General features: G+C 42.6%; 1 protein-coding gene across 1 annotated transcript in view; it reads right to left on the reverse strand.

Annotated features, from left to right (window-relative positions):
• Positions 1 to 27,973, reverse strand: part of LOC114229813 (POTE ankyrin domain family member B-like) — a 51,154-nt gene that overhangs the window by 16,349 nt on the left and 6,832 nt on the right. The window contains exons 4-8 of the mRNA XM_054713452.1: positions 27,248 to 27,345; positions 25,642 to 25,700; positions 19,419 to 19,478; positions 5,181 to 5,214; positions 1,188 to 1,255 (exon numbers count right to left, since the gene is read on the reverse strand). Coding sequence (XP_054569427.1) covers positions 1,188 to 1,255; positions 5,181 to 5,214; positions 19,419 to 19,478; positions 25,642 to 25,700; positions 27,248 to 27,345 — 319 coding nt within the window. The remainder of the gene's footprint in view (positions 1 to 1,187; positions 1,256 to 5,180; positions 5,215 to 19,418; positions 19,479 to 25,641; positions 25,701 to 27,247; positions 27,346 to 27,973) is intronic.

The raw sequence follows: 27,973 nt of genomic DNA on the forward strand, positions 1-27,973 counted from the left end.
AGAGAAAAACAGTTACCTACAAGGGAGTACCTATATGAATGTTAGCTGATTTCTCAACAGAAACTATGCAAGCCAGATGGGAGTGGCAAGAAATATTCAAAGTGATGAATAGCAAGAACCTACAACCAAGATTACTCTACCCAGCAAAGCTATCATTCGAAATTGAAGGTCAGATAAAGAGCTTCACAGATAAGAAAAAGCTAATAAAGTAAGTCATCACTGCCAAAAGAGTATTATAGGAAATGTTGAAAGGTATTCTTTAAGAAGAAGAAAAAGGTAAAGATAAAAATTATGAACAACAAATACATATCTATCAACAAGTGAATCTAAAAATCAAGTGAATAAAAATCTGATGAGCAGAATAAACTGGTGCATATAATAGAATCAAAGGCATAGAAAGGTTGTGGACTGACAATTCTTGGGGGGAAAAGGGTGTGGGGGTGTGGGAGAGACTGGACAAAAATCGTACACCTATGGATGAGTTCAATGTGGGGGAGGTTAGCGCAGAAGGTGGGGTGGGAACTGGGTGGAGGGGAGCTATGGGTGGCAAAAAGAGGAACAACTGTAATAATCTGAACAATAAAGATTTATTTTAAAAAATTAAAAAATAAGTTCGCTATGCTTTTATAATGGTTAGGTACATTTTATAAACAGTTTCATTGGGATTTTGCACACTAGCTAAGTCTTGTAGCTCTTATCATTTTCCATAGTTTTTGGTGCCAGAGAAATATTGTTGAGTTACCAGTTTTACTTACTTTTTCAGTGAGAAAAAATCACTAGGTAACAGCAAGTATTCACTTACCAAATGTAATCAATTCACAGTTAAAATGAAAGATCCATTTTAGAACAAGTCCAATTTGTTATTGTGAATATAGAGGAAACATACACCATCCTAACTTAAAATATTTTTCCTTTGTACATAAATATAGAATGTGGGATATTAGGGGTCAGAACTAAATAAATGAACTTCTTTTCAAAGCATATTGTCCCAGATTTTAAATTACCTACAGTTAACTTTTTAAATCATACTGAATACAATCCTATTAAGAAAGAGATTAAGAAAAACTATACATGCATCTTCCACATGGTTGGTTATTTTTTCCCTGCTCTCTCATTATCAAAACTTCCCTGTTCTTACTTCATCTATGGTAGGAGCACCAAGAGGAATTCACTATCAGAAGACTTACCAGGAATGCGACTTTCAGATTTTTGGGGTCCCTTTTCTTCTTTATATTCAGAGGTTATTTTTTGCTGGCTGTGTACAAAAAAAATAGTGATAAGTAATATTACTTTATTAATATTAACAAAATATTTTCTAAATATAGTAAGTTATTAGAATATTTCAGATATCAGAACTAAAACTAAAATTTTAATTGTACCCTACCACACACTTTAAATTTGTAAGTTCTACGACTGTTTTATGAAGTATGTATTTTTTTTAAATAAGGTATAACAGCCCTAGGCAGTTTTGCTCAGTGGGTAGAGTATGGGACTGCAGACTGAAAGGTCCCAGTTTTGATTCTGGTCAAGGGCACAGGCCCAGGTTGTAGGCTCAATCTTGAGTAAGGGGTGTGCAGGAGTCAGCTGATCAATGATTCTCCCTCATCCTTTATATTTCTATCTCTCTCTCTCCCTCTCTTTACCTCTCTGAAATCAGTAAAAATATATTTAAGAAATAATAATAAGGTATCATAGTCTTGATATGAGGTCAATATAGTTCAGTGAATTAATAAGAAAAGTTAGCTTGACATAATCACAAATGTATTGAACTCACGCATCCTAGTTCTATAACCAACAGCTCTTTGTTTTCAAACAAGTCACAGTTTTTTGGCTCAAGGTCCTCCTTTACAAAATAAGAATCTTACTACCTTAATTTAGAAGGTTGGTAGGAAGATCAAATGAGATAGTAGAGCAAAAATATATGCTCAAGAAATAGTAAAGCGAAGAAAAATTTGAGTTATGAACTTCATTTGTTGAAACTATTTTTGAATCCCAAACAGGCTTCAATGTGGGATTTTCATGGTTTCTAACATTCAAATGTTGCAGTTTTCAGAAAATGTTATGAATCTTGGTTATTACCTGTACTTAGGTTGTGGCTTGTAATTCAGGGCATCTCAGCTAATATGTAGCTGGCAACTAAATTTATGTACAAAGTGATTACCCCCTGAAGTCAGATAACACCATGCTCCCTTATTTATGTAGCAAATCTTACACACCACAGAAAACTAATACAAGTCAGGACCTGGCCTGGACTAATACTCGCCCTTCTCGACCTACTCAAACTGTGACCCAGCAGATCTTTATGAGAACGATGCTTAATCTCCCTGTCCACCCGCAAAAGGCTTGGGTGATCAAATCCTATGTGTCACACATGGAAACTGATGAATCATGCCTGGGGCTTTAGCCATTGTATGGACCCAAAACCTGCTTTTGAATCAACACTTTCTGATGACCGGCTTCCATGTGCAGCATAATTAAAAAACTTTGAAATCTGAGGTTCATTCAAGTCACTTGGGCAATCTGAGGTTCATTCAAGTCACTTGGGCAATCTGAGGGTGAAGTGACCTCTGTGCATATAACACAGAGGTCACTTCACCCTCAGCATCCTCTATTATGTTACATAAACAGCTAACTTGATACATTCCTAATCAATACCTTGGGCAAGTTTCATTGTTATGGCAAAGAGAACACTTGAGGGATCAACCTCAATTAAGGAACCTTAGGCGAGTTGTGCCTACTGTTCTGGGAAAGAGATATGGACCTTCCACTATCTAAACAAAGACGCTCCACAGGGTATAAAATGACCTTAGCGCACAGATGTGGTAACAAAGGATAAAGAAACTTCTGGTCTTTTCCTGAGGCATTGTTTGAATCTTCCCTGGCAGCTTAGTATTGTTCTAAGTAACACCTGCTAGCAGAGAAAAACAAACAGGAAGCTCAAAGGATAACTCATCCCCAAAGATATGGGCTAAGTGAGCTCCACATAAGCTCACAGTGTGTGCGGGAGGCTGTGGGTGGCTAGAGCTAGGAGGCCCAGCTGCCAGAATAGCGTGCTGGTAATTGGAATAGTGGCGAAGCATGCAAGCATAGGTGTATAAAAGGTGTGATCCTCAAGTCCAAGGGTGTGTCAACATGAAGACTCAGAAAGCTGAATCAGCAAGGCCAACCTGGGAGCAAAATCAATCATGACTATAGAATGGGTTTCAATGGCAACTCAGCAGCAATAGAATCAACAGAAATTTTAGAATGTACTTTTTGACACCTACATCGGACTTATGAAAGACAATTGTCTCCCTTGGCCTTAGGGAATCCTTGATGTTCCTGAACAATTCAAGGGGGTGGGTATAGGAGACAGCCCTCAGAAATCAATCTAATGAAGTTTTTTTTTTTTTTTTCCTGCTACAGTGATCACTTCAAGACCCCAAATAACTAGTTAGAAAAATCAGAGCTGAGATTTTATTTGTAACCCCATACATAGTGGTCCTACTTGGAATGAAATGGATAAAAATCTTAAAAGTTCTGAGATAATGAGAACTCTGGCCCAGTGCTCCTCCTAACTAGCCAAGCCTTTGCTTAGTTTATGGCTGATGACCTAGACCAATTGAATGCCATACCCAAACTGTCTGAACCAAACTATGAAATTTCACCTGTTACATAAAAAGTAACAGAGAAATGATTTTAGTGATAACTAGCATTTCAAAGCAAACACACATTGAATCCACTCACAAAATCATATTCTTCTGCAGCCCACACACAGTTATCTTGAGAAAAGTCATCAGTACCTTGCTGAAGGAGAAGCCTAATTATATTTGGGGACTCATTATTTCCAGCAAACATGCAGGCTCTGCATATAACACAGAGATCACATCACCCTCAGCAACCTCTATTATGTTACATAAACAGCTAACTTGATACATTCCTAATCAATACCTTGTTTGTGTGTCTGGAGTTGACCATTGTGTACTGAAGTATTCAACTGTGTTAAATAGCTCCAAGGCTAAAATGAACGGGGGCGGGGGTGGGGGGGGGGGGAGAAGAGGCGGGGAAGGACGCCTCTTGTCCCACTTGGGTATTGCTCATTTAAAGTCCTCTAACAGATAAGAAACCATGCTGAGGTCACTAATCTGAAGTAGAGGAAGATTTAAATGAAGAACCACCACTTAATTAAGATGCTAATCACAGGTTGAAGTGCTTAAGAGGGTGTTTTGATTAATTAAATGCTAGGCTTCCTTAAACACCTGAAATTCTACCTGCCTTTAATTTTGTCTAGAGAAAAATGGAGACCACCAGAGATGGCTGAAGAGAAAGAAATATAACCCAATGAAATAAACACCAAAAAAAAAAAAAAAGGAGAGAAGTAAAAAAAATAATAAATAAAATAAAAATCAAGAAATATCATGGAAGAGGAAAAAGGACTCTAGGAAAAAAAACAAAACTTCATACAACTTGGCAATAATACCAGTCTGAAGGGAAAAGCAGACTGGGAAGTCAGTAAATTGAAAAATCAATTAGAAACAGCCTCTAAATAAATGCTGAATTTAATTAACATAAACATGTTCTATATATAAATAGTCTTTACTTACAAATAAAGTGTTCCTTTCAAGCAGAGTTCATATCATTTTATCTAAAAACACTTGCCTGCTTGGGTCTTGCTCAAGTGCAACCTTTGGGTCTGTGGCCATAGCTATATGAGATGGGCCCTAAAGGCTTTCATGGGAAAAACAAGGTACTATTGACCACTACATTTGTCAAGGGTAGTAAGATAAATGATTAGACTCACTGGGCCTCTTAGAAAAACTCTAAATCAGCATTAGTGCACAATCAGATTTGACTTTCTGAGATGGGCTGCATCTGTATCTCAATTGCAGAGCTACACAGGAACTTATCAGTGTATGTTGAGGGACAACAGAATAATTTGGGAGTCAAGTGGGTTGACAGTCATATCATAGGTCAGCCCATTCCTACCTATGGAATCATGGGTCAATTCATCCATCTCCCTCAACCACAGTTGCCTCATGAACAAAAAGTAGGCCACAATGGCACAGCTACTTTGCCAAGCTATTGTGATAACCATATAACACAGGTTAATTACATAGTATAGGGTATAGCCCAAAGTAGAATACTCTAGAAATGTTAGTTTCTTTTCTCTGCTGTTAACATATAATTTTGAAAAATCCTACCTGCTTAAAGTGTCTTCATCAGATATATCAACCACTATTTTGGAAAAAGGAAAATACATTTTAAAACAATAAATATACAGAACTTCAAAAGTACTGGTTTAATGCTTTCTTAGAAAGTGTATCTCCAGGACCACACCTGAAGACTATACTAGAGTGAACATTAATCATACTATTGGGCCGAAACCGGTTTGGCTCAGTGGATAGAGTGTCAGCCTGCGGACTCAAGGGTCCCAGGTTCGATTCCAGTCAAGGGCATGTACCTTGGTTGCAGGCATATCCCCAGTGGGGGCGGTGCAGGATGCAGCTGATCAATGTTTCTCTCTCATTGGTGTTTCTAACTCTCTATCCCTCTCTCTTCCTCTCTGTAAAAAATCAATAAAAAATATATATATTTTTTTAAAAATCATACTATTGGTATCCCATTAATATATTAGGAACATTTACTTTCCTTTTCAAACATACCAAATGCAAAAATAAAAAGTTTAGGATCTATCAAAATTTGATACTTACCTGTGAACTGCCATGTACAATGAACACAATCTAACCAAACCCCATCAGCCTGACAGAAAACTGTAGAGTGAGTGGAAGCAGAATCAAAGACTAACCATGTCAAACTTAAATAGCGTGCGTTTTCTGGCTTCTTCTGTTAATAGGACTTAGAAGAGAGTCTACTGATTTGCCCTAACACAATACAAATTCTACACGCCTTCAGTGAAGACTAGCCAGTTTAGGATGAAACATGCTCATCATAAGGAAATGTTATTGCTAGGCACTATGCAGTACAGCAAAACATAGGAGGCAGATTCTTTTTGGCCCCATATCCCATAGGAAGATAAGTAGGAAAGACTCTGTTATTCCAGTTGTATAAAGTAGAACCTCTTGAAACTATCTCCTTCCATGGCTAGAGTATCTGTTCCCACCTCATAGAGCAGATTGGCACAGGTAGTAAGTGCTCTCCAGGAGTGTGTGAGGTCATTTTTCTCAACTCTCCCTGTTAGGTGGCAAATGCCTAGAGAAATCATTCTCTTTCGGCTTGTATGGGACATGTCATCAGATCCTATGCTGATGAGCAACAACAAAAAACAACTCAGATCAAAGACCATCTTGGATAACTACATCCAATTACCTTGGAATTTTCATGTGTTAAACATTCATAAAGGGACCTGCTATAGGATTCCAACTATACAACCCTCAGGAAAAGACAAATCTAGGAAGACAGTAAAAAAAGGTCAGTGGTTTCCAGGGGTTAGGGAGAAAGGATGGATGAATAAGCAGAGCACAGAGGATTTTTTAGGGCAGTGAGAAGATTCTATATGATACTGTAATGGTGGGTATGTGCCATCATAGCTTTGTCAAAACCCATAGGGTGTTCAACACCAAGAGTGAACCTTAATGCAAACTATGGACTTTGGTTGATAATCATGTCATTGCATGTCCCCCTCCATTGAAATAAATAGATCTCTCAGTTGCTGAATATCAAAGATGAGAAAAGCAGTGGGTTTATGTTGTGTGGTTTATGGGCACTTTCCACTCAATTTTAATATGCACCTACAACTCCTCCAAAAAAATAAAGCTTATTAATTTTTCTTTTCTTTTTCATTTAAATTTTTTATTGTTTAAAGTTTTGATGGAAGACGCTGACCATGCCTTGCCATACTAGCAGTCAGCAGATGTGCATCACTGCAGATTGCCCAGAAACAAACCAGAGAGGGTCGGACCTGCATTACCACCATCTGTCCACCATCCAGAACTGAAATATCATTGCTGTTATGAACACATAAACAACTGTTGGACATAGAAATTGGGACTCAAAAGAACTGTTGGCCCAGAAAGAAACTCACTATAGACTGATTCATTTGCCTCTCAGCATAACCATTATTACTTGTCTCATTTTCGGTTCCTATAAGTGTATTCCTAGTATCACATGAGCTCACTCATCTAGGGGAAATGATGAACAACATAGACTGAAGAACAAGAACAGCATTGATCAGACTGTCAGACCTCAGAGGGAAGGTAGGGGAGGGTGGGGACAAGGGAGATAGATCAAGCAAAGGACTTGTGTGCTGCATATGAGCCTAACCAGTGATCACGGACAACACGGGGGGTGGGGGCATGCATGTGGGCGAGTTTGGGATGGGAATGGGGGGGTTGACGACAAATATGTGATACCTTAATCAATAAAGTAATTAAAAAATAAATAAATAATAAAGTTTTACATAAGTCTCATCCCCCCCCACATTGACCTCTCCCCGTCCACTCCCACTTCCAGCCCATGCCCTCACCTCCCTACTTTCTGTGTCCATTGGTTATGCTTATATGCACGCATATAAGTACTTTGGTGGGTCTCTTATCCCACCCCCCAAATGTATCCACTGTATCTGCTATTAGCACATGAGAACATATTAATGCTATTTTCAAGACACAGTCACCTTGGTCATTAAGGTAAGGATGAAAGTATGAGAGGACAGATGTTATCCCCACAATTGAGTGAAGCCATGTGAAAAGACATGAATGAAGCAAATACTTTTAAATGTATACTAGGACAGGAAAGCACCTGATAAAGGTAATTAAATATCTTGCTTTCTAATTATAAACAGGGATTTAGTGCAATATAAATCAGAACTGAATCATCCATATAATTAAAAGACACTTTTTCTTCTAATTTTAAATCAGAAATTATTTTTTCTGATTTTATCTAAAAATTATCTTGAGGGACGAAAATGGCGGCAGAATAGGCAGATGTGTTCCAAGCCTTGTCCTGGAGCAGAAAGAAAGAACAGCTGAGGGTCGCACTGGGAGTGTTTGTTAGCAAGCTGAGGGACAGCTGAACTCCAGGAGAAGGTGGGGGACTGCTGGACGGGGTTCCCCTGACAGGGCAGCCCCCACAGCGGCTGGGTCCCCTCCCGGATCTACGGGCTTGAAAACTCGCCATCTTGAAAGGAAGAGTGGATCTTGTCAGAGGCCTGAAAATCCACAACTGCGGCGACCACCGAACAGCTGTGAGACCCAGAACACCAGTCCCAGGTGGCGCGAACGCTTGGAATCAAAGAAGCTCTTCACTTCACCACGGAAAGGAGAGGGAGAACTACATAACCAGACATCAGAGAAGAGAGACCATGGGGAGACAAAGAAAGAGCCGCATATGAAAGAAAAGCAGGAATAACCAGAAAAGGAAGTAAACGAATTAGAGGCCAGCAACCTATCAGAGAAAGAATTCAGAGAAATGGTCATAAGGTGGCTGAAAAGAATGGAAGACAAATTCGACAATATGAGTAAGAACGAAGAAGAAATGAAAAATGGCATTGCTGCTGTAAAGAACTCAGTAGAAAGCATCAAGAGTAGACTAGAAGAAGCAGAGGACCACATCAGTAAGCTAGAAGACAAGATGGAAAAAAATACCCAAGTAGAGCAGCTTCTAGAAAAAAAAAATTAAAAAGCAGGAGGAAAGCCTAAGGGAACTTTGGGACAACACAAAACAAAACAACATCCGCATAATAGGGGTTCCAGAAGGAAAGGAAACTGAGCAAGGAATAGAAAACCTGTTTGAAGAAATAATGACAGAAAACTTTCCTGATATAGGGAAGGAAAAACGCACACAAATCCAAGAAGCTCATGGAGTCCCAAGCAAAATGAACCCCAAAAGACTGACACCAAGTCACATTATAATTAAATTGGCAAACACCAACGACAAAGTAAGAATCTAAAAAGCGGCCAGAGAGAGACAGAAAGTTACATACAAAGGAACCCCCATCAGACTAGCAACTGATTCCTCAACAGAAACTCATCAGGCCAGAAGGAAATGGAATGAAATATACAAAGTCATGCAAAGGAAGGGTCTCAATCCAAGAATACTGTACCCTGCAAAGCTATCAATCAAAATTGAAGGTGAAATCAGGAGCTTCAAGACAAAAAAGGACTAAGGGAATTTATCACCACCAAACCAGCAATGCAAGAAATGCTAAATGGTCTGCTGTAAAAAAAAAAAAAGAAGAAGAAGAAGAAGAAGAAGAATGAATAGGAAGCGAAGAAGGAACACAGGGGTATAGAATAAAAATGGCGACAAATAAGTACCTGTCAGTAATAACTTTAAATGTAAATGGATTAAATGCCCCAATCAAAAGACAAAGGGTAACAGATTGGATAAGAAAACAAGACCCATATATCTGCTGTCTACAAGAAACCCACCTCAGAAATAAAGACGCACACAGACTGAGGGTGAAGGGATGGAAAAAGGTTTTCCAGGCGAAAGGAAATGAAAAAAAAAAAAAAAAGCTGGGGTAGCAATACTTATATCTGACAAATTAGATCTCAAAGTGAAGGACACAACAAGAGATAAGGAAGGCCACTTCATAATACTAAAGGGAGCAATACAACAAGAAGAAATAACTCTGGTAAACAGATACACACCCAATACAGGAGCACCCAAATACATAAAAAAAAAAAAACTCCTGGAGGATATCAAGGGAGAGATTAACAGCAATACAATCATAGTAGAAGACTTTAATACTCACTAACACCATTGGACAAATCCTCTAAACAAAAAGTCAGCAAAAAACATCAATCCTAAATAACTCACTAGACCAGATGGAAAAAATTGACATCTTCAGAACATTTCACCCCAAATCCAAGCAAAGAGAGAGGACCCAAATAAAGAAAATCAGAAATGAAAGAGGTGAAATAACAACAGACCCCGCAGAGATACAAAGGATTGTTACAAAATACTATCAACAACTCTATTCCAACAAATTGGACAACCTGGAGGAAATGGACATATTCCTAGAAAAAAATATAACCTTCCAAAACTCAATCAGGAAGAATCTAAACAGCTCAATAGGCCAGTAACTATGGAAGAAATTGAAGCAGTCATCAAAAAGCTTCCAGCAAACAAAAGCCCGGGGCCACAGGGCTTCACAGGAGAGTTTTATCAAACATTCAAGGAAGAAGTAAAACCTATCCTCCTCAGACTATTCCAAAAAATTCAAGAGGAAGGAACACTCCCAAGCTCCGTCTATGAAGCCAGCATCACCCTAATACCAAAACCAGATAAAGACAACACAATAAAAGAAAAATTACATTCTTCTCAAGTGCACATGGGTCATTTTCAAATATAGACCATATGTTGGGACATAGGCAAAGTCTCTCCAAATTCAAGAAGATAGAAATCATATCAAGCATCTTCTCAGATCACAGTGGCATAAAACTGGAAATCAATTACAATAAAAACAATCCAAAGAAATCAAAGACTTGGAAACTAAACAGCATGCTATTAAACAATGACTGGGTTACCAGAGAGATCAAGGAAGAAATAAAAAACATCATGGCAACAAATGACAATGAAAATACAACAATCCAAAATCTATGGGACACAGCGAAAGCAGTCTTGAGAGGGAAGTTCATAGCTCTACAAGCCTACTGAAAAAAAAACAAGAAACAATGATAATAAATTACCTAATCCTACAACTCAGAGTTAGAAAGAGAGCAACAAGAGAAGCGCAGTGTAAGCAGAAGGAAGAAAATAATAAAGATCAGAGCAGAGATAAACGACATAGAGACCAAAGAAACAATACAAAAGATCAACAAAACCGAGAGATGGGCCAAAACTTGTTTGGCTCAGTGGATAGAGGTCCCAGGTTCTATTCCAGTCAAGGGCATGTACCTTGGTTTCGGGCACATCCCCAGTAGTGGGTGTGCAGGAGGCAGGTGGTCGATGTTTCTCTCTCATCGATGTTTCTAACTCTCTATCCCTCTCTCTTCCTCTGTAAAAAGTCAATAAAATATATTAAAAAAAAAACACAAGAGCTGGTTCTTTGAAAAGATAAACAAGATTGATCCCTGGGTCCGGGTGAGGCCATGTGTCCCTGGATCCGGGTGAGGCCTCGCGCACCTAGGTCCGGGTAAGGCCACGCGCCCCTGGGTCTGGGAGAGGCCACGCGCCCCTGGGTCCAGGTGAGGCCATGTGTCCCTGGATCCGTGTGAGGCTGGGTCCCGGGTCCGGGTGAGGCCTCACGCACCTAGCTCCGGGTGAGGCCACGCGCCCCCGGGTCCGGGTGAGGGCATGTGTCCCTGGATCCGGGTGAGGCCTCATGCACCTAGGTCTGGGTGGGGCCACGCACACCTGGATCTGTGAGAGGCCACGCGCCCCTGGGTCTGGGAGAGGCCACGTGCACCTGGGTCTGGGTGAGGCCATGTGCCCCTGAGTCTGGGTGAAGCCGTGCCCCTAGGTCCGGCCGAGACCAAACCAGAGGGAGTCGGACCTCCGTTACCACCATTTGTCCACCATCCAGAGCTGAGGGGTCAGTGCTGACATGTACACATAAGGAACTGGTGGACATTGAAATTGGGTCTCTAAAGAACTGTTGGTCCAGAAAAAAACTCACTACAGACTGATTCATTTGCCTGTCAGCATAACTATTATTGCTCGTCTCACATTCAGTTCTTATAAGTATATCTCTAGTGACACATGATCTCGCTCATCTAGGGGAAATGATGAACAACATAGACTGATGAACAAGAACAGAACCAGAAACAAGGAGGCATCAATCGGACTATCGGGCCTCAGAGGGAGGATAGGGGATGTTGGGGGTAGCGGGGAGAGATCAACCAAAGGACTTGTGTGCATGCATATGAACCTACCCAACGGTTAAGTTCAACAGGGGATTGGGGCATCCGTGGGGAGGGGTGTGGAATGGGAATGGGGGGATGAGGACAAATATGTGACACCTTAATCAATAAAGAAATTTTTTAAAAATCAAGAAAAAAAAAAAAAACAAGATTGATGAACCTCTAGCCAGGCTTACCAAGAAGCAAAGAGAAAGGATCCAAATAAATAAAATAAGAAATGAAAGAGGTGAAATAACAACAGAACACGGCGAAATACAAAGAATTGTTACAAAATACTATGAACAACTCTATTCCAACAAACTGGACAACCTGGAGGAAATGGACATATTCCTAGACAAATGTAACCTTCCAAAACTCAATCAGGAAGAATCTAAACAGCTCAATAGGCCAGTAACTATGGAAGAATTGAAGTAGTCATCAAAAAGCTCCCAGCAAACAAAAGCCCAGGGCCACACGGCTTCACAGGAGAGTTTTACCAAACATTCAAGGAAGAACTGAAACCTATCCTCCTCAGACTATTCCAAAAAATTCAAGGGGAAGGAACACTTCCAAGCTCCTTCTATGAAGCCAGCCTCACCCTAATACCAAAACCAGATAAAGACAACACAATGAAAGAGAATTACAGACCAATATCCTTCATGAATATAGATGCCAAAATCCTCAACAAAATTCTAGCAAATTGGCTCCAGAAGTACATTAGAAAGATCATACACTATGACCAAGTGGTATTTATCCCAGGAATGCAATGATGGTACAATATCTGCAAATCAATAAACGTGATACATCACATAAACAAACTGAGAGATAAAAATCACATAGTCATATCAATTGATGCAGAAAAAGCATTTGACAAAATCCAACACCCTTTCTTGGTAAAAACTCTCAACAAGGTGGGACTAGAAGGTTCATACCTCAACATAATAAAAGCTATATATGATAAACCCACAGCAAACATCATACTCAATGGGCAAAAACTAAAACCATTTGCCCCAAGAACAGGAACAAGACAGGGATGCCCACTCTCACCACTCCTGTTTGACATAGTACTGGAAGTATTAGCAATTGCAATTAGACAAGAAGAAGAAATAAAAGGGATCCAAATTGGAAAAGAAGAAGTAAAGCTGTCCTTATTTGCAGATGACATGATATTGTACATAAAAAACCCGAAAGACTCCATCAAAAAACTAATAGACTTAATAAACAAATTTGGCAATGTATCAGGATACAAAATTAATGCCAAGAAATCTATGGCCTTTCTATACACCAATAGTGAACTTACAGAAAGAGAGACTAAGAAAAGCAATCCCATTTACCATAGCACCAACAAAATTAAGATACCTGGGAATAAACTTAACTAAGGAGGTAAAAGACCTATACATGGGAAACTACAAGACACTGAAAAGAGAGTTAGAGGAAGATGTAAACAGATGGAAGAGCATACCATGTTCGTGGATTGGTAGAAGCAACATCATTAGAATGTCCATACTACCCAAAGCAATCTATAGATTCAATGCACTCCCCATTAAAATACCAATGGCATATATCACAGACCTAGAAAGAACTCTCCAAAAATTCATCTAGAATAAAATAAGACCCTGAATAGCCACAGCAATCCTGAGAAAGAAGAATAAAGTAGAAGGAATCTCAATACCAGATTTCAAGCTGTATTACAAAGCCACTGTTCTCAAAACAGCCTGGTACTGGCACAAGAACAGACATATTGATCAATGGAATAGGATAGAGAATCCAGATATCGACCCAAACCACTATGCTCAATTAATATTTGACAAAGGAGGCATGAACACACAATGGAGCCAAGACAGTCTCTTCAATAAATGGTGCTGGGAAAATTGGACAGATAATTGCAAAAAAATGAAACTAGATTACCAACTTACACCATACACAAAAATAAACTCAAAATGGATACAGAACTTAAACATAAGACGGGAAACCATAAAAATACTAGAGGAATCCACAGGCAGAGAAATCTCAGACATATGCCGAATGAACTTCTTCACTGACACTGCCCCTAGGGCAATGGAAGCTAAAGAGAAAATAAACAAATGGGACTACATCAAAATAAAAAGCTTTTTTACAGCAAAAGAAACAATCAACAAAACAACAAGAAATCCCACTGTATGGGAGAATATATTTGCAAATGTTATCACTGATAAAGGTTTAATCTCCAACATCTACAGGCAGCTTATACAACTTAATAAAAGGAAGATAAATGATCCAATAAAAAAATGGGCAACGGAGGTGCGCACGCTCGGCGACCGGCCACCGCTGCAGACCCAAGGGCCGACGCAGCGACACCAGACCAGCCCGCCGCCGCGCACCGGGCAAACCGAAGCCTCGCCGAGCCAGCGCCCAACGAGTTCTGCGGCAGCCGCCCTGGAACTCTGAGAAAATGACCGAAGGAATTGCTGAGAGGGAACTGACCAACAGGAATTGGGATCAAGAAGACGAAACCCCGCTGAGACCCGAGTCCAGGCGAGGCTGCGAGCCTCTGGGCTCAGGTGTGGTCACACGCCTCTGGGTCTAGGTGAGGCCTCACGCCCCTGGGTCTGGGTGAGGCCACGCGCCCCTGGGTCCAGGTGAAGCTGGATTCCGGGTTCGGGTGAGGCCATGTGCCCCTGGGTCCGGGTGAATCTGAACCCTGGGTCCGGGTGAGGCAGTGGGCCCCTGGATCCGGGTAAGGCTGGGTCCTGAATCCGGGTGAGGCCGTGCGCCCCTGGATCCGGGTGAGACCACGCGACCAGGGGTCTGAGAGAGGTAATGTTCCCCTGGGTCCAGGTGAGGCCATGTGCCCCTGGGTCCGGGTGAAGCTGAACCCTGGGTCCGGGTGAGGCCGTGGGCCCCTGGATCCGGGTAAGGCTGGGTCCTGAGTCCGGGTGAAGCCGTGCGCCCCTGGATCGGGTGAGACCACGAGACCAGGGGTCTGAGAGAGGTAACGCGCCCCTGGGTCCGGGTGAGGCAACGTACCCCTGGGTCTAGGTGAAGCTAGATCCCGGGTCCGGGTGAGGCCGTGTGCCCCTGGATCCGGATGAGGCTGGGTCCCGGGTCCGGGTGAGGCCATGCACCACTGGGTTTGGGAGAGGCCACGCGCCCCTGGGTCCGGGTGAGGCCATGTGTCCCTGGATCCGGGTGAGGCCTCGTGCACCTAGGTCCGGGTGAGGCCAAGCGCCTCTGTGTCTGTGAGAGGCCACGCGCCCCCGGGTCCGGGTGAGGCCATGAGTCCCTGGACCCAGGTGAGGCCTCGTGCACCTAGGTCCAGGTGAGGCCACGTGCCCCTGGGTCTGTGAGAGGCCACGCACCCCTAGGTCCGGGCGAGATCATGTGTCCCTGGATCCGGGTGGGGCCTCGTGCACCTAGGCCCGGGTGGGGCCGCGTGCCCCTTGGTCTGGGGGAGGCCAGGCGTCCCTGGGTCCGGGTGAGACCGTGTGTCCCTGGATCCGGGTGAGGCCTTGTGCGCCTAGGCCCGGGTGAGGCCACGTGCCCCTGGGTCTGGGGGAGGCCAGGCGTCCCTGGGTCCGGGTGAGACCGTGTGTCCCTGGATCCGGGTGAGACCTCGTGCGCCTAGGCCCGGGTGAGGCCACGTGCCCCTGGGTCTGGGAGAGGCCAAGCGTCCCTGGGTCCGGGTGAGACCATGTGTCCCTGGATCCGGGTGAGGCCTCTTGTACCTAGGCCCGGGTGAGGCCACGTGCCCATGGGTCTGGGAGAGGCCAAGCGTCCCTGGGTCCGGGCGAGACCATGTGTCCCTGGATCCGAGTGAGACCTCGTGCACCTAGGCCCGGGTGAGGCCACGTGCCCCTGGGTCTGGGAGAGGCCACGCACCCCTGGGTCCGGGTGAGACCATGTGTCCCTGGATCTGGGTGAGGCCTCGTGCACCTAGGCCCGGGTGAGGTCACGTGCCCCTGGGTCTGGAGGAGGCCAAGCGCACCTGGGTCCGGGTGAGACCATGTGTCCCTGGATCCAGGTGAGGCCTCGTGCACCTAGGCCCGGGTGAGGCCACGTGCCCCTGGGTCTGGGAGAGGACAAGCATCCCTGGGTCCGGGTGAGACCATGTGTCCCTGGATCCGGGTGAGGCCTCGTGCACCTAGGCCCGGGTGAGGCCACGTGCCCCTGGGTCTGGGGGAGACCAAGCGCGCCTGGGTCCGGGTGAGACCATGTGTCCCTGGATCCGGGTGAGGCCTCGTGCACCTAGGTCCAGGTGAGGCCACGTGCCCCTGGGTCTGAGAGAGGCCACGAACCCCCGGGTCCGGGCGAGACCATGTGTCGCTGGATCCAGGTGAGGCCTCGTGCACCTAGGCCCGGGTGAGGCCACGTGCCCCTGGGTCTGGGAGAGGCCAAGCGTCCCTGGGTCCGGGTGAGACCATGTGTCCCTAGATCTGGGTGAGGCCACGTGCCCCTTAGTCCGGGTGAAGCCGTGCCCCTGGGTCCGGCCGAGACCAAACCAGAGGGAGTCGGACCTCCGTTACCACCATTTGTCCACCATCCAGAGCTGAGGGGTCAGTGCTGACATGTACACATAAGGAACAGGTGGACATTGAAATTGGGTCTCAAAAGAACTGTTGGTCCAGAAAGAAACTCACTACAGACTGATTCATTTGCCTGTCAGCATAACTATTATTGCTCGTCTCACATTCAGTTCTCATAAGTATATATCTAGTGACATATGATCTCGCTCATCTAGGGGAAATGATGAACAACATAGACTGAGGAACAAGAACAGAACCAGAAGCAAGGAGGCATTGATCGGACTATCGGGCCTCAGAGGGAGGATAGGGGAGGGTGGGGGGAGGGGGAGAGTTCAACCAAAGGACTTGTATGCATGCATATGAGCCTATCCAACGGTTAAGTTCAACAGGGGGTTGGGGCAGGTGTGGGGAGGGGGAGGATGGGAATGGGGGGATGAGGACAAATATGTGACACCTTAATCAATAAAGAAATTTAAAAAGAAAAAAAAAAATGGGCAACGGACCTAAATAGAATCTTTTCAAAAGAAGACAGAAGGAAGGCCAAGAGACACAGGAAAACATGCTCAAAGTCACTAATTATACAAGATATGCAAATCAAAACAATTATGCGGTACCATCTCACACCTGTCAGAATGGCTATCATCAACAAATCAACACACGACAAGTGTTGGCGAGGATGTGGAGAAAAAGGAACCCCCAGGAGAACTGTCATATTACAGCGGGAAGGTTAGGAAGAGGTGGGGGAGATAAGAGATCAATCGAAGGACTTGCATGCAAGCATATAAGCATGGGAGAACATATTTGCAAATGCTATCACTGATAAAGGTTTAATCTCCAACATCTACAGGCAGCTTATGCAACTTAATAAAAGGAAGATAAATGATCCAATAAAAAAATGGACAACGGACCTAAACAGAATATTTTTAAAAGAAGATAGAAGGAAAGCCAAGAGACACATGAAAACATGTTCAAAGTCACTTATTATCCGAGAGATGCAAATCAAAACAACAATGCGGTACCATCTCACACCTGTCAGAATGGCTATCATCAACAAATCAACACACGACAAGTGTTGGCGAGGATGTGGAGAAAAAGGAACCCTCGTGCACTGCTGGTGGGGATGCAGACTGGTTCAGCCACTGTGGAGAACAGTATGGAGTTTCCTCAAAAAACTGAAAATGGAACTCCCATTTGACCCAGTAATCCCACTCCTGAGAATATATCCAAAGAAACTAGAAACACCAATCAGAAAGGATATATGCACCACTATGTTCATAGCAGCACAATTTACAATAGCTAGATTTGGAAACAGCCTAGGTGCCCGTCAGCAGATGAGTGGATCAGAAAACTGTGGTACATCTACACAATGGATTACTATGCTGCCATCAAAAAGAAGGAATTCTTACCATTTGCAGCAACCTGGATAGAATTGGAGAGCATTATGCTAAGTGAAATAAGCCAGTCAGTGAAAGAAAAATACCACATGATCTCACTCATTTATGGATAATAAAGAACATTATAAACTGATGAACAAAAAGATACAGAGACAGTAAAGCATCAAACAGACTTTCAAATTACAGGGGAAAGTTAGGGAGAGGTGGGGGAGATAAGAAATAAAACGAAGGACTTGTATGCATGCATATAAGCATAAACAATGGATGCAAAACTCTGGGGGGTGAGGGCATGTATGGGTGAGGGGTGGGGGGGGGCAATGGTAAGATATGTACACATATAATACATCAATAAAAAATGTCATAAAAAAGCATATAAGCATAACCAATGGACGCAAAACTCTGGGGGGTGAGAGAATGTACGGGAGTGGGCGGGGCCAATGGTAAGATATGTTCACATATAATACCTTAATTTAAAAAATGGGAAAATAAATAAATAAAAATTACCTTGAAGCCTAAGTTCAATAAAAAGGAGAACTTATAATTGCCTAATATTGCCCTAGTAATTTATGTTACAAACTAGAGGCCTGATGCATGAAATTCATGCACGAGGAGGCCTTCCTTCCCCTGGTACTGGTTTCCCTCTAGCACCCGGGACTAGGGCTTCCCTCACAGCTCCGGCTTCATCTGGAAGGTCGTTCGAAAGAACGTCAAAAGGACATCCAGTCTAATTAGCATATTACACTTTTTTTATTGTCTAAAGTTTTACATATGTCTCCTTTCCCCCCCAGCCATTCCCACCCCGGGCAAGCCCTTGCCACCCCAGTGTCTGTGTCCATTGGTAATGCTAATATGCATGCATACAAGTCCTTTGGTTGCTCTCTACCTCCCTATCCACTACCATTTGTCTCTGGATCTATTCTTGTTCATCAAATTAGGTTGATCATTACACTTTTATTATTATAGAAACCTGTGAAATACCAGGAGCCACAAAAGTAAACAGCATTGCAAGCAATTACAAATGATGCAAGTGAAACAAGAACCGTATAATATTAGCATATTACTAGTACATGCTCTTAAAATAAAAATTTTAGGTCAAGGCCAAAAATTAAATCAGGGCTGTACCTGCTGTGCAGAAAATTTCCATGCAACAGGCCTAAGACTTCTATCCTTGGAAAGTCCTGCTTCAATGGCTACCCTTCCGTTGGAGTATGAAAACCTGAATCTGGGGAGGGTTTCCACCTTTCCCGAGCTGAGAAGAGTGGCCCCCTGTGCCTAAATGTTTTGTACAACCGATGGGGTTCATGCTGAACACCTGCATCTCTTCTGGGAATCTAGAACTTTGGTCCATGTGATGGGGAAGATGCCCATGTGACTAGCATGTCATAAAAACCTTGGCACTGAGTCTAACCAGACTGGTAGATGACATAGTTCCTGTGTGTATTCAGAATTTTGACACTGGAATAACGAAGCACCTCCTGGTAACTCCACAGGGTGAGGACACTTAGAAGCTTGTGCCTGGTGTCACACCTTGTCACACACACCTCTTCTCTTGGTTGAGTTTGCTTTAGTTCTTTCACTGTAAAAATCTTATATCTGAGCACAGCTATATGCTGAGTCCTGTAATTGTTTTCTAGTCAATAAGCAAACCTAGGGCTGGGTTTCTGAACCCCTAACCAAACTGCCTTCTGTGAAATTATTTTTGGATACATGATTACAATACAGAAGCTGATTTCCCAAAGTACCTGTCATTGATTTTGTTTCAGTCCATGCTTGTTTTCGAGTTTCCTGTTGCTCTGTAACTACTGTAATAAAGACATGAAAGGGATAAATGAAACAATGATGTCGGAAAAAATGTGAAACAAGCAACATTCCTATTTAGTCACAATAGGAAATACATAGTCCTAATGATTGACAACATCCTATCTAATAAAAGAGTAATATGCAGTTTGCTCATCACTGCAACACACAATATAGCTGCCCCCATGTGGTCAAAGATCCTGCCCCCATGTGGACACAGGATGGCCACCACAAGATGGCCAGCAGCAGAGGGCAGTTGGGAGGCACCTGGCCTGCAAGGGAGGGCAGTTGAGAAGGACCAGGCCTGCAAGGGAGGGCAGTTGGAGGTGATCAACTCTGCAGGAGAGGGCAGTTAGGGGTGACCAGGCCGGCAGAGGAGGGAAGTTGGGGGTAAACAGACTGGCAGCGGAGTGGTTAGGGGGTGATCAGGCTGGCAGGCAGAAGCGGTTAGGAGCAATCAGGAAGGCAGGCAGGCAAGCAGTTGGGAGCCAGCAGTCCTGGATTGTGAGTTGGATGTGCGACTGCCCGTTTAGGTCAGACACCCCTTGAAGGGTCCCATATTGGAGAGGGTACAGGCAGGGCTGAGGGACAACCCCCCTCCATGCACGAATTTCATGCACCGAGCCTCTAGTGTTCTATAATATCAAAGTTTCTATAAGAAAATGAAGACATCACACTGACAATTTTCTCCAACTAAAAAGGGTTTAATTCCCTTTTACAAGAGTTATGAACCAACAACTAACTAGGCTAACTGCAAAACAAAACAAAATAAAACAAAGCCAACCACGTAATTATCATATGTACTAAACAAGTGTTCTAATGATTACAGAGTTCTTTTTATTATTCCTAATCATTTTTAAATTTCTTATTAAACTAACATCATGGCTCGCCTATTGAAGGCAGCTGTTGAGAGGATGAGTCAAAAAGTAAAAGAAACTGTATCCAAAATGTGGGGATATCCATAGATATTCATAAACTCATCCTGTATGGACAAATACTGGTCTTTCCTGTTGAATTGTTACTCTTTTCTGCTCACCTGATGAAGTCCTATTCTTCAGGTGCAATCTAATCCCCAGTGCACTATCTGGAAACCTATGAAGCACCTTAGAATTCTCTCTCTCCACTAATTCTCTACATGCAAACATCACAAAAAAAACTATGAATTAGACTTCTCTACTGTCTTTGCTTTACTTTGTTACTGTCAACTGCCCTAGTCAAACACGAGCTCTTAACAGATGGCTCTCACAGGGTGGGGAAACACTACCAGCTATTATTGTTCCCTCTTAAATTAATACGTTATTTTTAAGCAAAACGAATAAGAGAGACATAGACCTAGAAAATACCAACACTTTAAGTGGAATAAGTTGAGCTTCCTGACTCATTTCATTATAGATGAATGAAATCTTCATAATAGATTAATGCTAGTCCAAGGAGGCAAAATGTTCCTTTGTCTCCCAGGCTCTATGTGTGGTTTCCGTCTATCTATCTTCTACAGGAGGGGTCAGCAAACTAGGGCCCACGGGCCAAATACAAGCTGCCATCTGGTTTTGCAAATGAAGTCTCGCTGGAAGACAGCCGTGTCTGTTCACTTACAGATTCTCTAGGACTGCTCTCTCACACTACAATGGCAGACTTGAGTAGATATGACAGACCTCCTGGACTAAAATCAGGCCCTTGGCAGACAAAGCTTGCTGATGCCTGCTTCATTCCACAGCCACAGGGCCCTTGTCAAATCTAATATTGTTCCTCTTCTGCTCAAAACAATGAATCTCTGCAGTAAATATTCCTGGATTCCTACCTTAGTCTTCATTCTTGCTGGACAACCACAAAGCTATTTGTGTGTTTTTTTTGTTTTTGTTTTCTTAAAATATATTTTATTGATGTTTTCACAGAGTGGAAGGGAGAGGGGCTAGAAACATCTACCAGCTGCCTCCTGCACACCCCCTACTGGGGATGTGCCCGCAACCAAGGTACATGCCCTTGACCGGAACCTTTCAGTCCACAGGCCGACGCTCTATCCACTGAGCCAAACCAGTTTCGGCCCACAAAACTATTTGGATGTTTACTGTCCTTATATACACAAATAAGGTGGTATCTACCCAACTCCAAAAAGAGAAATCATTAAACTAAGCTCATCATAGTCATTAGTTTACCATTAACTGGTTTAGGCATGCGCATGCGATTAACCCAAGCCTATAAAATGCTAGTGGAAGTCACATGCAAGCCTCTCAGGTTTCTTCCTATTTAGAAAAAACACATAGGCCCAGGCAGTGTGGTTTAATAGGTTCAGGCTGTTGTCCCATGCACCAAGAGATCGCTGTTGATATTCCAGGGCAGACAGGTGCCAGGGTGGCAGGCTTGATCCCCAAGAGGGAACCTGAATGAAGCAGCCCATGGATGTGATGGTTCTCTCTCATTGATGTGTCAATCTCTCTCTCCCTTTTTTTTCGTCTCACTCTAAAGTGAATAAAAACATACATATTTATTTTAAATTAAGGAAACTCTTAGCTCAACATCACTAACCAGGGAAATGCAAATAAAAGCCATAAGGAAGTACCACGTCACTCCTCTCAGAATAGCTGTCATCAAAATATAAATAAATAACAAGTGTTGACGAAGATGTGGAGAAAAGAGAAAGCCTTGTGAACTATTCACTTGATTGTAAATTGGTACAGTCAACTGTGGAAAGCAGCAAGGACATTCCTAAAAAAAAAAAAAAAAAATGGAAGTAGAACTGCTATTCTACTTCTGGGGATTTATCCAACAGAAACATGAACAAGAATTTGAAAATATATCTGCACCCCTATGTTCACTACAGCATTATTTACAATAGCCAAGATATGGAAGCAATGTAGAAGTCCTTCAATGGAAAAGTAAAGAAAGAAAATGTAGAATGTATAAACACACACACACACACACAGACACACACAATGAAAAATTCCTCGGGCAAAAAAAATCAATGAATTCTTGCCATTTATGGAACCATGGATTGACCAAGAGGGTCTTATACTAAGTGAAATTAGACAGAGAAAATTAAATACCATGTGGTTTGACTTAGAAATGCCATGTAAAACAACAAAAAAGAAACAGACCGCACAGCTACCAAGAACAAATTGACGGTTGCCAGAGGGTAGGTAGCTGAAGAGATAGGTGAAATAAAAGAATCTGAATGAGAAGTGAAAACTTCCCATTGTAAAATATATAAGGCATAAGATGTCGTGTGCATTAAAGGGAATGTGTCAATATCATTAAAACTTTGCTCAGTGATAGATACTTACTAGACATATCATTGTAGACACATCAACTTATATAATAAAAGGCTAATATGCAAATTGTCTCTTCTGGAGTTCAACCGCTCACTATGATGTGTGCTGACCACCAGGGGGTGGCGTGAAACAAAGGACACCCCCGGCTGGCAGCTGGCAGCTGGGGGAAGGAAGACCCGGATTGGCCCTGATCACCGGCCAGGCCTAGGTACCCTGCCCATGCACAAATTTTGTGCACCAGGCCTCTAGTAAGGTATATAATTGTCAAAACACCGTGGGTGCACACCTATCCTAGCTAATAAAAGAGTCGTATGCAAATTGACCAGCACGCCAACACACAAGATGGCTGTCCCCATGTGGTCAAAGATGGTCACCCCCATGTGGATATAAGATGGCCACCACAAGATGGCCAGAAGGGGAGGGCAGTTGGGAGGGACCAGGCCTGCAGGGGAGGGAAGTTAGGGGTGATGAGGCCTGCAGGGGAGGGCAGTTGGGGGGAACCAGGCCTATAGGAAAGGGCAGTTGGGGGCAACCAGGCTGGCAAGGGAGGGCAGTTAGAGGTAACCAGGCCAGCAGGGGAGGGCAGTTGGTGGCAACCAGGCTGGCAGGGGAGGGCAGTTAGGGATGATCAGGCCAGCAGGGGTAGGCATTTAAGGGGGACCAGGCTGGCAGGCAGAAGTGGTTAGGGGCCATCATGCAGGCAGGCAGGTGAGCGGTTGGGAGAAAGCAGTCCTGGATTGTGAGAGGGATCCCAGCAGGCTGAGCTGAGGGACCCCACCCCTCACACCATGCACGAATTTCATGCACCGGGCCTCTAGTACGTAATATAATGTGTGCCAACTCTACTTTACTGTTAATAAAATTTATAAAAGGAAAAAGAAACGTCTAAGGAAAAGCAGTTCTTTTGGCATTCACATATAGACATGTGAGAATAGGATGCTTTGGAACCTGTGCTAATTACTGACCAGGAAAGCAGACATAAACACTGAGAACCTCACAGCTGAATGAGGTGTAACCACTGGAACCCTGATATCATCATCAAACTACCTGCTTCCTATGATGTTGGCCTCTGATAATGAGGGCACCTGGTATCTGAAGCTAAAAGCCTTCTAGCTGATACATTTCCCAAGGCCCAGAAGATAAGATCTGGACCTTTCTGTGGTACGAAAGACATTCATAGCCTGCCTTAGCTAGGCCTCACCTCATTCCCAAGCATTCCCATAGCACACATTTTGCACCTTTGAAACTGTACTGCTCATAATTCCCACCAAGTTCACGTGTACATCTTAGCCCTTGCCCTGCTGTTCCTGCGACCAAACATGAAATCTCTATAGATGTTCCTACTGCTGAACATCTCCCTTCTGCCCCTTTTTTACCTCGGGAACTTCTTTGCGGTTTGCATGCTTACTTTAAAACCCATCCCCATTTTTTTAAACTTCTTAAAAGCTGATTAAAGATAGAGAGACAGAGACAGAGAGAGAAACACCGGTTTTTTGTTCCAATTACTTATGCATTCATTGTGTGAACCTGACCAGGCATCAACTCCACACCCTTGGAATCTCAGGGACAATGCTTTTAGCAACTGAGAAACCCAGCCAACGCCTCAGCCACATTTTTGAAACGCTAACTCTCATCATGGACGTAAAGCGTCTGACACATACTAAACAGACCTCTGGCACCTAGGAAGCACTAAATAAAGTATAGTAAGTAACAGAAATGACAACGATACTAACAAGCCCTTAGAGGACAATGACTGTTTTTAAAATGTTTCAATTCTGCAACATCAGAATAACACTTAGTACCTGAAAGACACCTGAAAGTTAAATGGCACACCATTCAGCTGAAAAATGAATTACTGAATTCTGACATTTTCTTTGAAAACTCTATTCAGAAAAACAAAGAAATAAACCAGTAACACCTCTTCCATATTATGAGCACCTCCAAGGTCAAAATGCTATATCATACTTGTATTTCCTATCATTTGCAAAACCAACTACCCAAGTCCTCTGATAAAGGTCTACTAAGTCCAAGGTGTCCTCATACAGTTCAGATTGTACAATGAACTAGGTGCCACATCTGGCATTTTTGTTCATTTATTATAATTTATTGAGTCCCAGGTTGGGCTATTTGAAATTTTATTATCATTATATTTTGACCAATGGCAACAGAGCATCTTGTTCTACAGAAATTCCAGTGTCCTGATAACTATCAAATTAATGAGGTCAACATATCTCCTTCTGTTTTGACTTCTGAGGAATAAAGTTGATAATAATGAGATCTTGTTGGTATAATATAAAAACTGTGGTATGCTTCCCAACAGGCATCGCCTTTCGGACTTCAGTACTATGGGTAGATACCTTTAAAAAAGCAATCTCATTGGGATACTTGCACAATGGCTAAGTGTTGTAACTCTTATGGTTTGCCTTTTTTTTTTTTGTGCTACCAGGAAAGTATTGTTGAGTTCCTAGTTTTATTTACTTTTTAGTGAGAAAAATCACTATGTAATAATAAGTACTCAATTACTAAATGTAATCAATTCACAGTTAAAGTTAAAGATCCATTTTAGAACAAGTCCAATTTGTTATTGTGAATATAGAGTAAACATACACCACCCTAATTTAATTTTTCTTTTTCTTTTTTACATCTCATGTGGGATTTTAGAGGTCAGAACTAAATAAATGAACTTCTTTTTAAAGGAAATTGCCCCAGATTTTAAATTACCTACAATTAACTTTGTTAATCAGACTGAATACTATGCTATTAATAAAGAGATTAAGAAAAACTATACATGCAACCTCCACATGGTTTGGTATTTTTCCCTGCTCTTTCATTATCAAAACTTCCTTACTCTTACTTCATGCATGATGGACCAGCAAGGGAAATTCACTATCAGAAATCTTACCAGGAGTGCAACTTTCAGGTTTTGGGGGTACCTTTTCTTCAGGAGTTGGTTCTTCCTTACTGTGTACAAAAAATGGTGATAAATAATATTACCCTCTTAATATTAACATAAAAATAGTTGCAAATATTGTAAATTCTTAGAATATTTCAGATGATATCATCACTAATATTAAAACTTTATTTATACCATACATTTGTAAGTTATACAACTGTTTTATGAAGTAGGTAATTTAAAAAAAGTTAGAGCAAGTCATGATTTGAGGGTAGTATAGTTCAGTGATTTAATTGGAGTTAGCTTGACATTATCACAAATGTCTTGAACTCACACCTCCTACTTCTATATCCCACAGCTATTTCTTCCCAAACAAGTCACTTTTCTTTGGCTCAAGGTCCTCCTCTACAAAAGAAGAATCTTACTCCCTTATTTCAGAAGGTTGTTAGGAGGATTAAATGAGAGGATAGAGCAAAAACATATGCTCAGGAAATAGTAAATCAAAGGAAAAAAATAAACTTTATTTGTTGAAACTATCTTTGAATCCCAAATAAATCCCAATGTGAACTTTTCATGGTTTCTCACATCCAAATAGTGCGGTTTTCAGGAAATGTTATGAATTTTGGTTATTACCTGTACCTACGTTGTGGTGTGTATTTCAGGGCATCTCAGCTATTATGTAACTGGCAACCAAATGTATGTACAAATAGATGACCTCATGCAGTCAGGTAATACCATGCTCCCTTCTTTTTGCAGCGAATCACACCAACCACAGAAAACTAACAGAAGCCAAGACCTGGCCTACACTCTTACTACCCACCCCTTCTCTACCTCCTCAAACTGTGACCCAGCAGATCTTTATGAAAACCATGTTTAATCTCGCTGTCCACCCCAATTGGCTTGGAAGATGCAATCCTCCTGGTCACCCATGGATACTGATGAGTCCTGGATGGGTCTTTAGCAATTTTAAGGACCAATAGCCTACTTTTGATTCAGAGCTTTCTGTTGACTGGCTTCCACTGAGGCATAATTTAAAATATTTTGCAACCTGAGGTTCCTTCAAGTCTTTTGGGAAAGTTTCATTGTTACAGCAAAGAGATCCCTGGAGGGGCCGACCTCAGTTATGGAACCTCAGGCAAGCTGGTGCTTACTAGTCTGGGAAGGCCTTATGGGTCCCTCCATTCCCTAAACCAGTGATAGCGAACCTCTGACACGCGTGTCAACACTAAATATTTAGTTTTTGGTTTATTAAATACAATTATATATAACAATTATACATTTATGTTATTTAAACTATAAATATCGCGAAATAATGTTTTTTCCTCAAAGTGACACACTACCAAGTTATGCTCAGTTTTTTGACGAAGTTTGACACACCAAGCTCAAAAGGTTGCCCATCACTGCCCTAAACAAAGATGCCCCACAGGAAGAGAGTACTACAAAAGAGAAAGTGGCGTCTGATCTTCTCCTGCGGCATTGTTTGAATCTCTCTGGCAGCTTAGGGTGGTTCCAACTGACACCTGCCTCTTCTATTGAAGCTCTTCCAGTTGTACGGCCCCCAGCTTTCATAAGTGTGTTCTCCAAATAAAAGTTTAAAAACAACCAACAATTGTACCTTTTTATCTCGTCCTGGTTTGCACCTCTGGATATTAGTAATTCCACCATTTTCTCATTGTTTACAAGATTAGCAAGTGCAAGTGGTGTGAGGCCACTCTGGAAAGCAGCAAAGACAATGTATGATGTAAGAAATTCGATATATCCAAATTGAATATTAAAAATTATGAAAGATCCTCTGAAGTCACACGTATAATACAGAAAGGAAATAAAAAGGAGCCCCTTTTGCCCTGGCCAGTGTTACCCAATTGGCTGGAGTGTCAGGCTGCCCATAGAGGGGCTGAGAGATAGATTCCCATTCAAAGGGACGTGCCTGGGTTGCAGGTTGGATCCCTAACCCCAGAGGGGGCTTTTGGGGGAGGCAACCAATCCATGTGTCTCTCTCACATAGATGTCTGTCTGTCTGTCTGTCTGTCTCTCTCTCTCTCTATTTCTCCCTCTCTCCACTCTCTCTAAAATCAATGGGAAAGAATAAACTCTGGTGAGGATTTAAAAAAAAAAATAAGAGCCCCTTTCTTCTCACCCCTGTGCAGTCACTGGCTGTCCTTCCCTTTAAAACGCCCTCCACTCCCTCTTCAACCGATCAACTGCAACGTCCTTCTCCAAATCTCACTTCCAACGTGTACAGGACGGGTTCCGAGAAATCTTGGCTCCTTATCGTGGTCTACTACCATTATTTTGTTGCCTGTGGACTGGGGCTTGCTCTTCCCCCCTGCACTCAGCCAGC

The sequence above is a fragment of the Eptesicus fuscus genome, unplaced genomic scaffold, assembly GCF_027574615.1.
Source record: "Eptesicus fuscus isolate TK198812 unplaced genomic scaffold, DD_ASM_mEF_20220401 scaffold_52, whole genome shotgun sequence".
Classification (NCBI taxonomy): domain Eukaryota; kingdom Metazoa; phylum Chordata; class Mammalia; order Chiroptera; family Vespertilionidae; genus Eptesicus; species Eptesicus fuscus.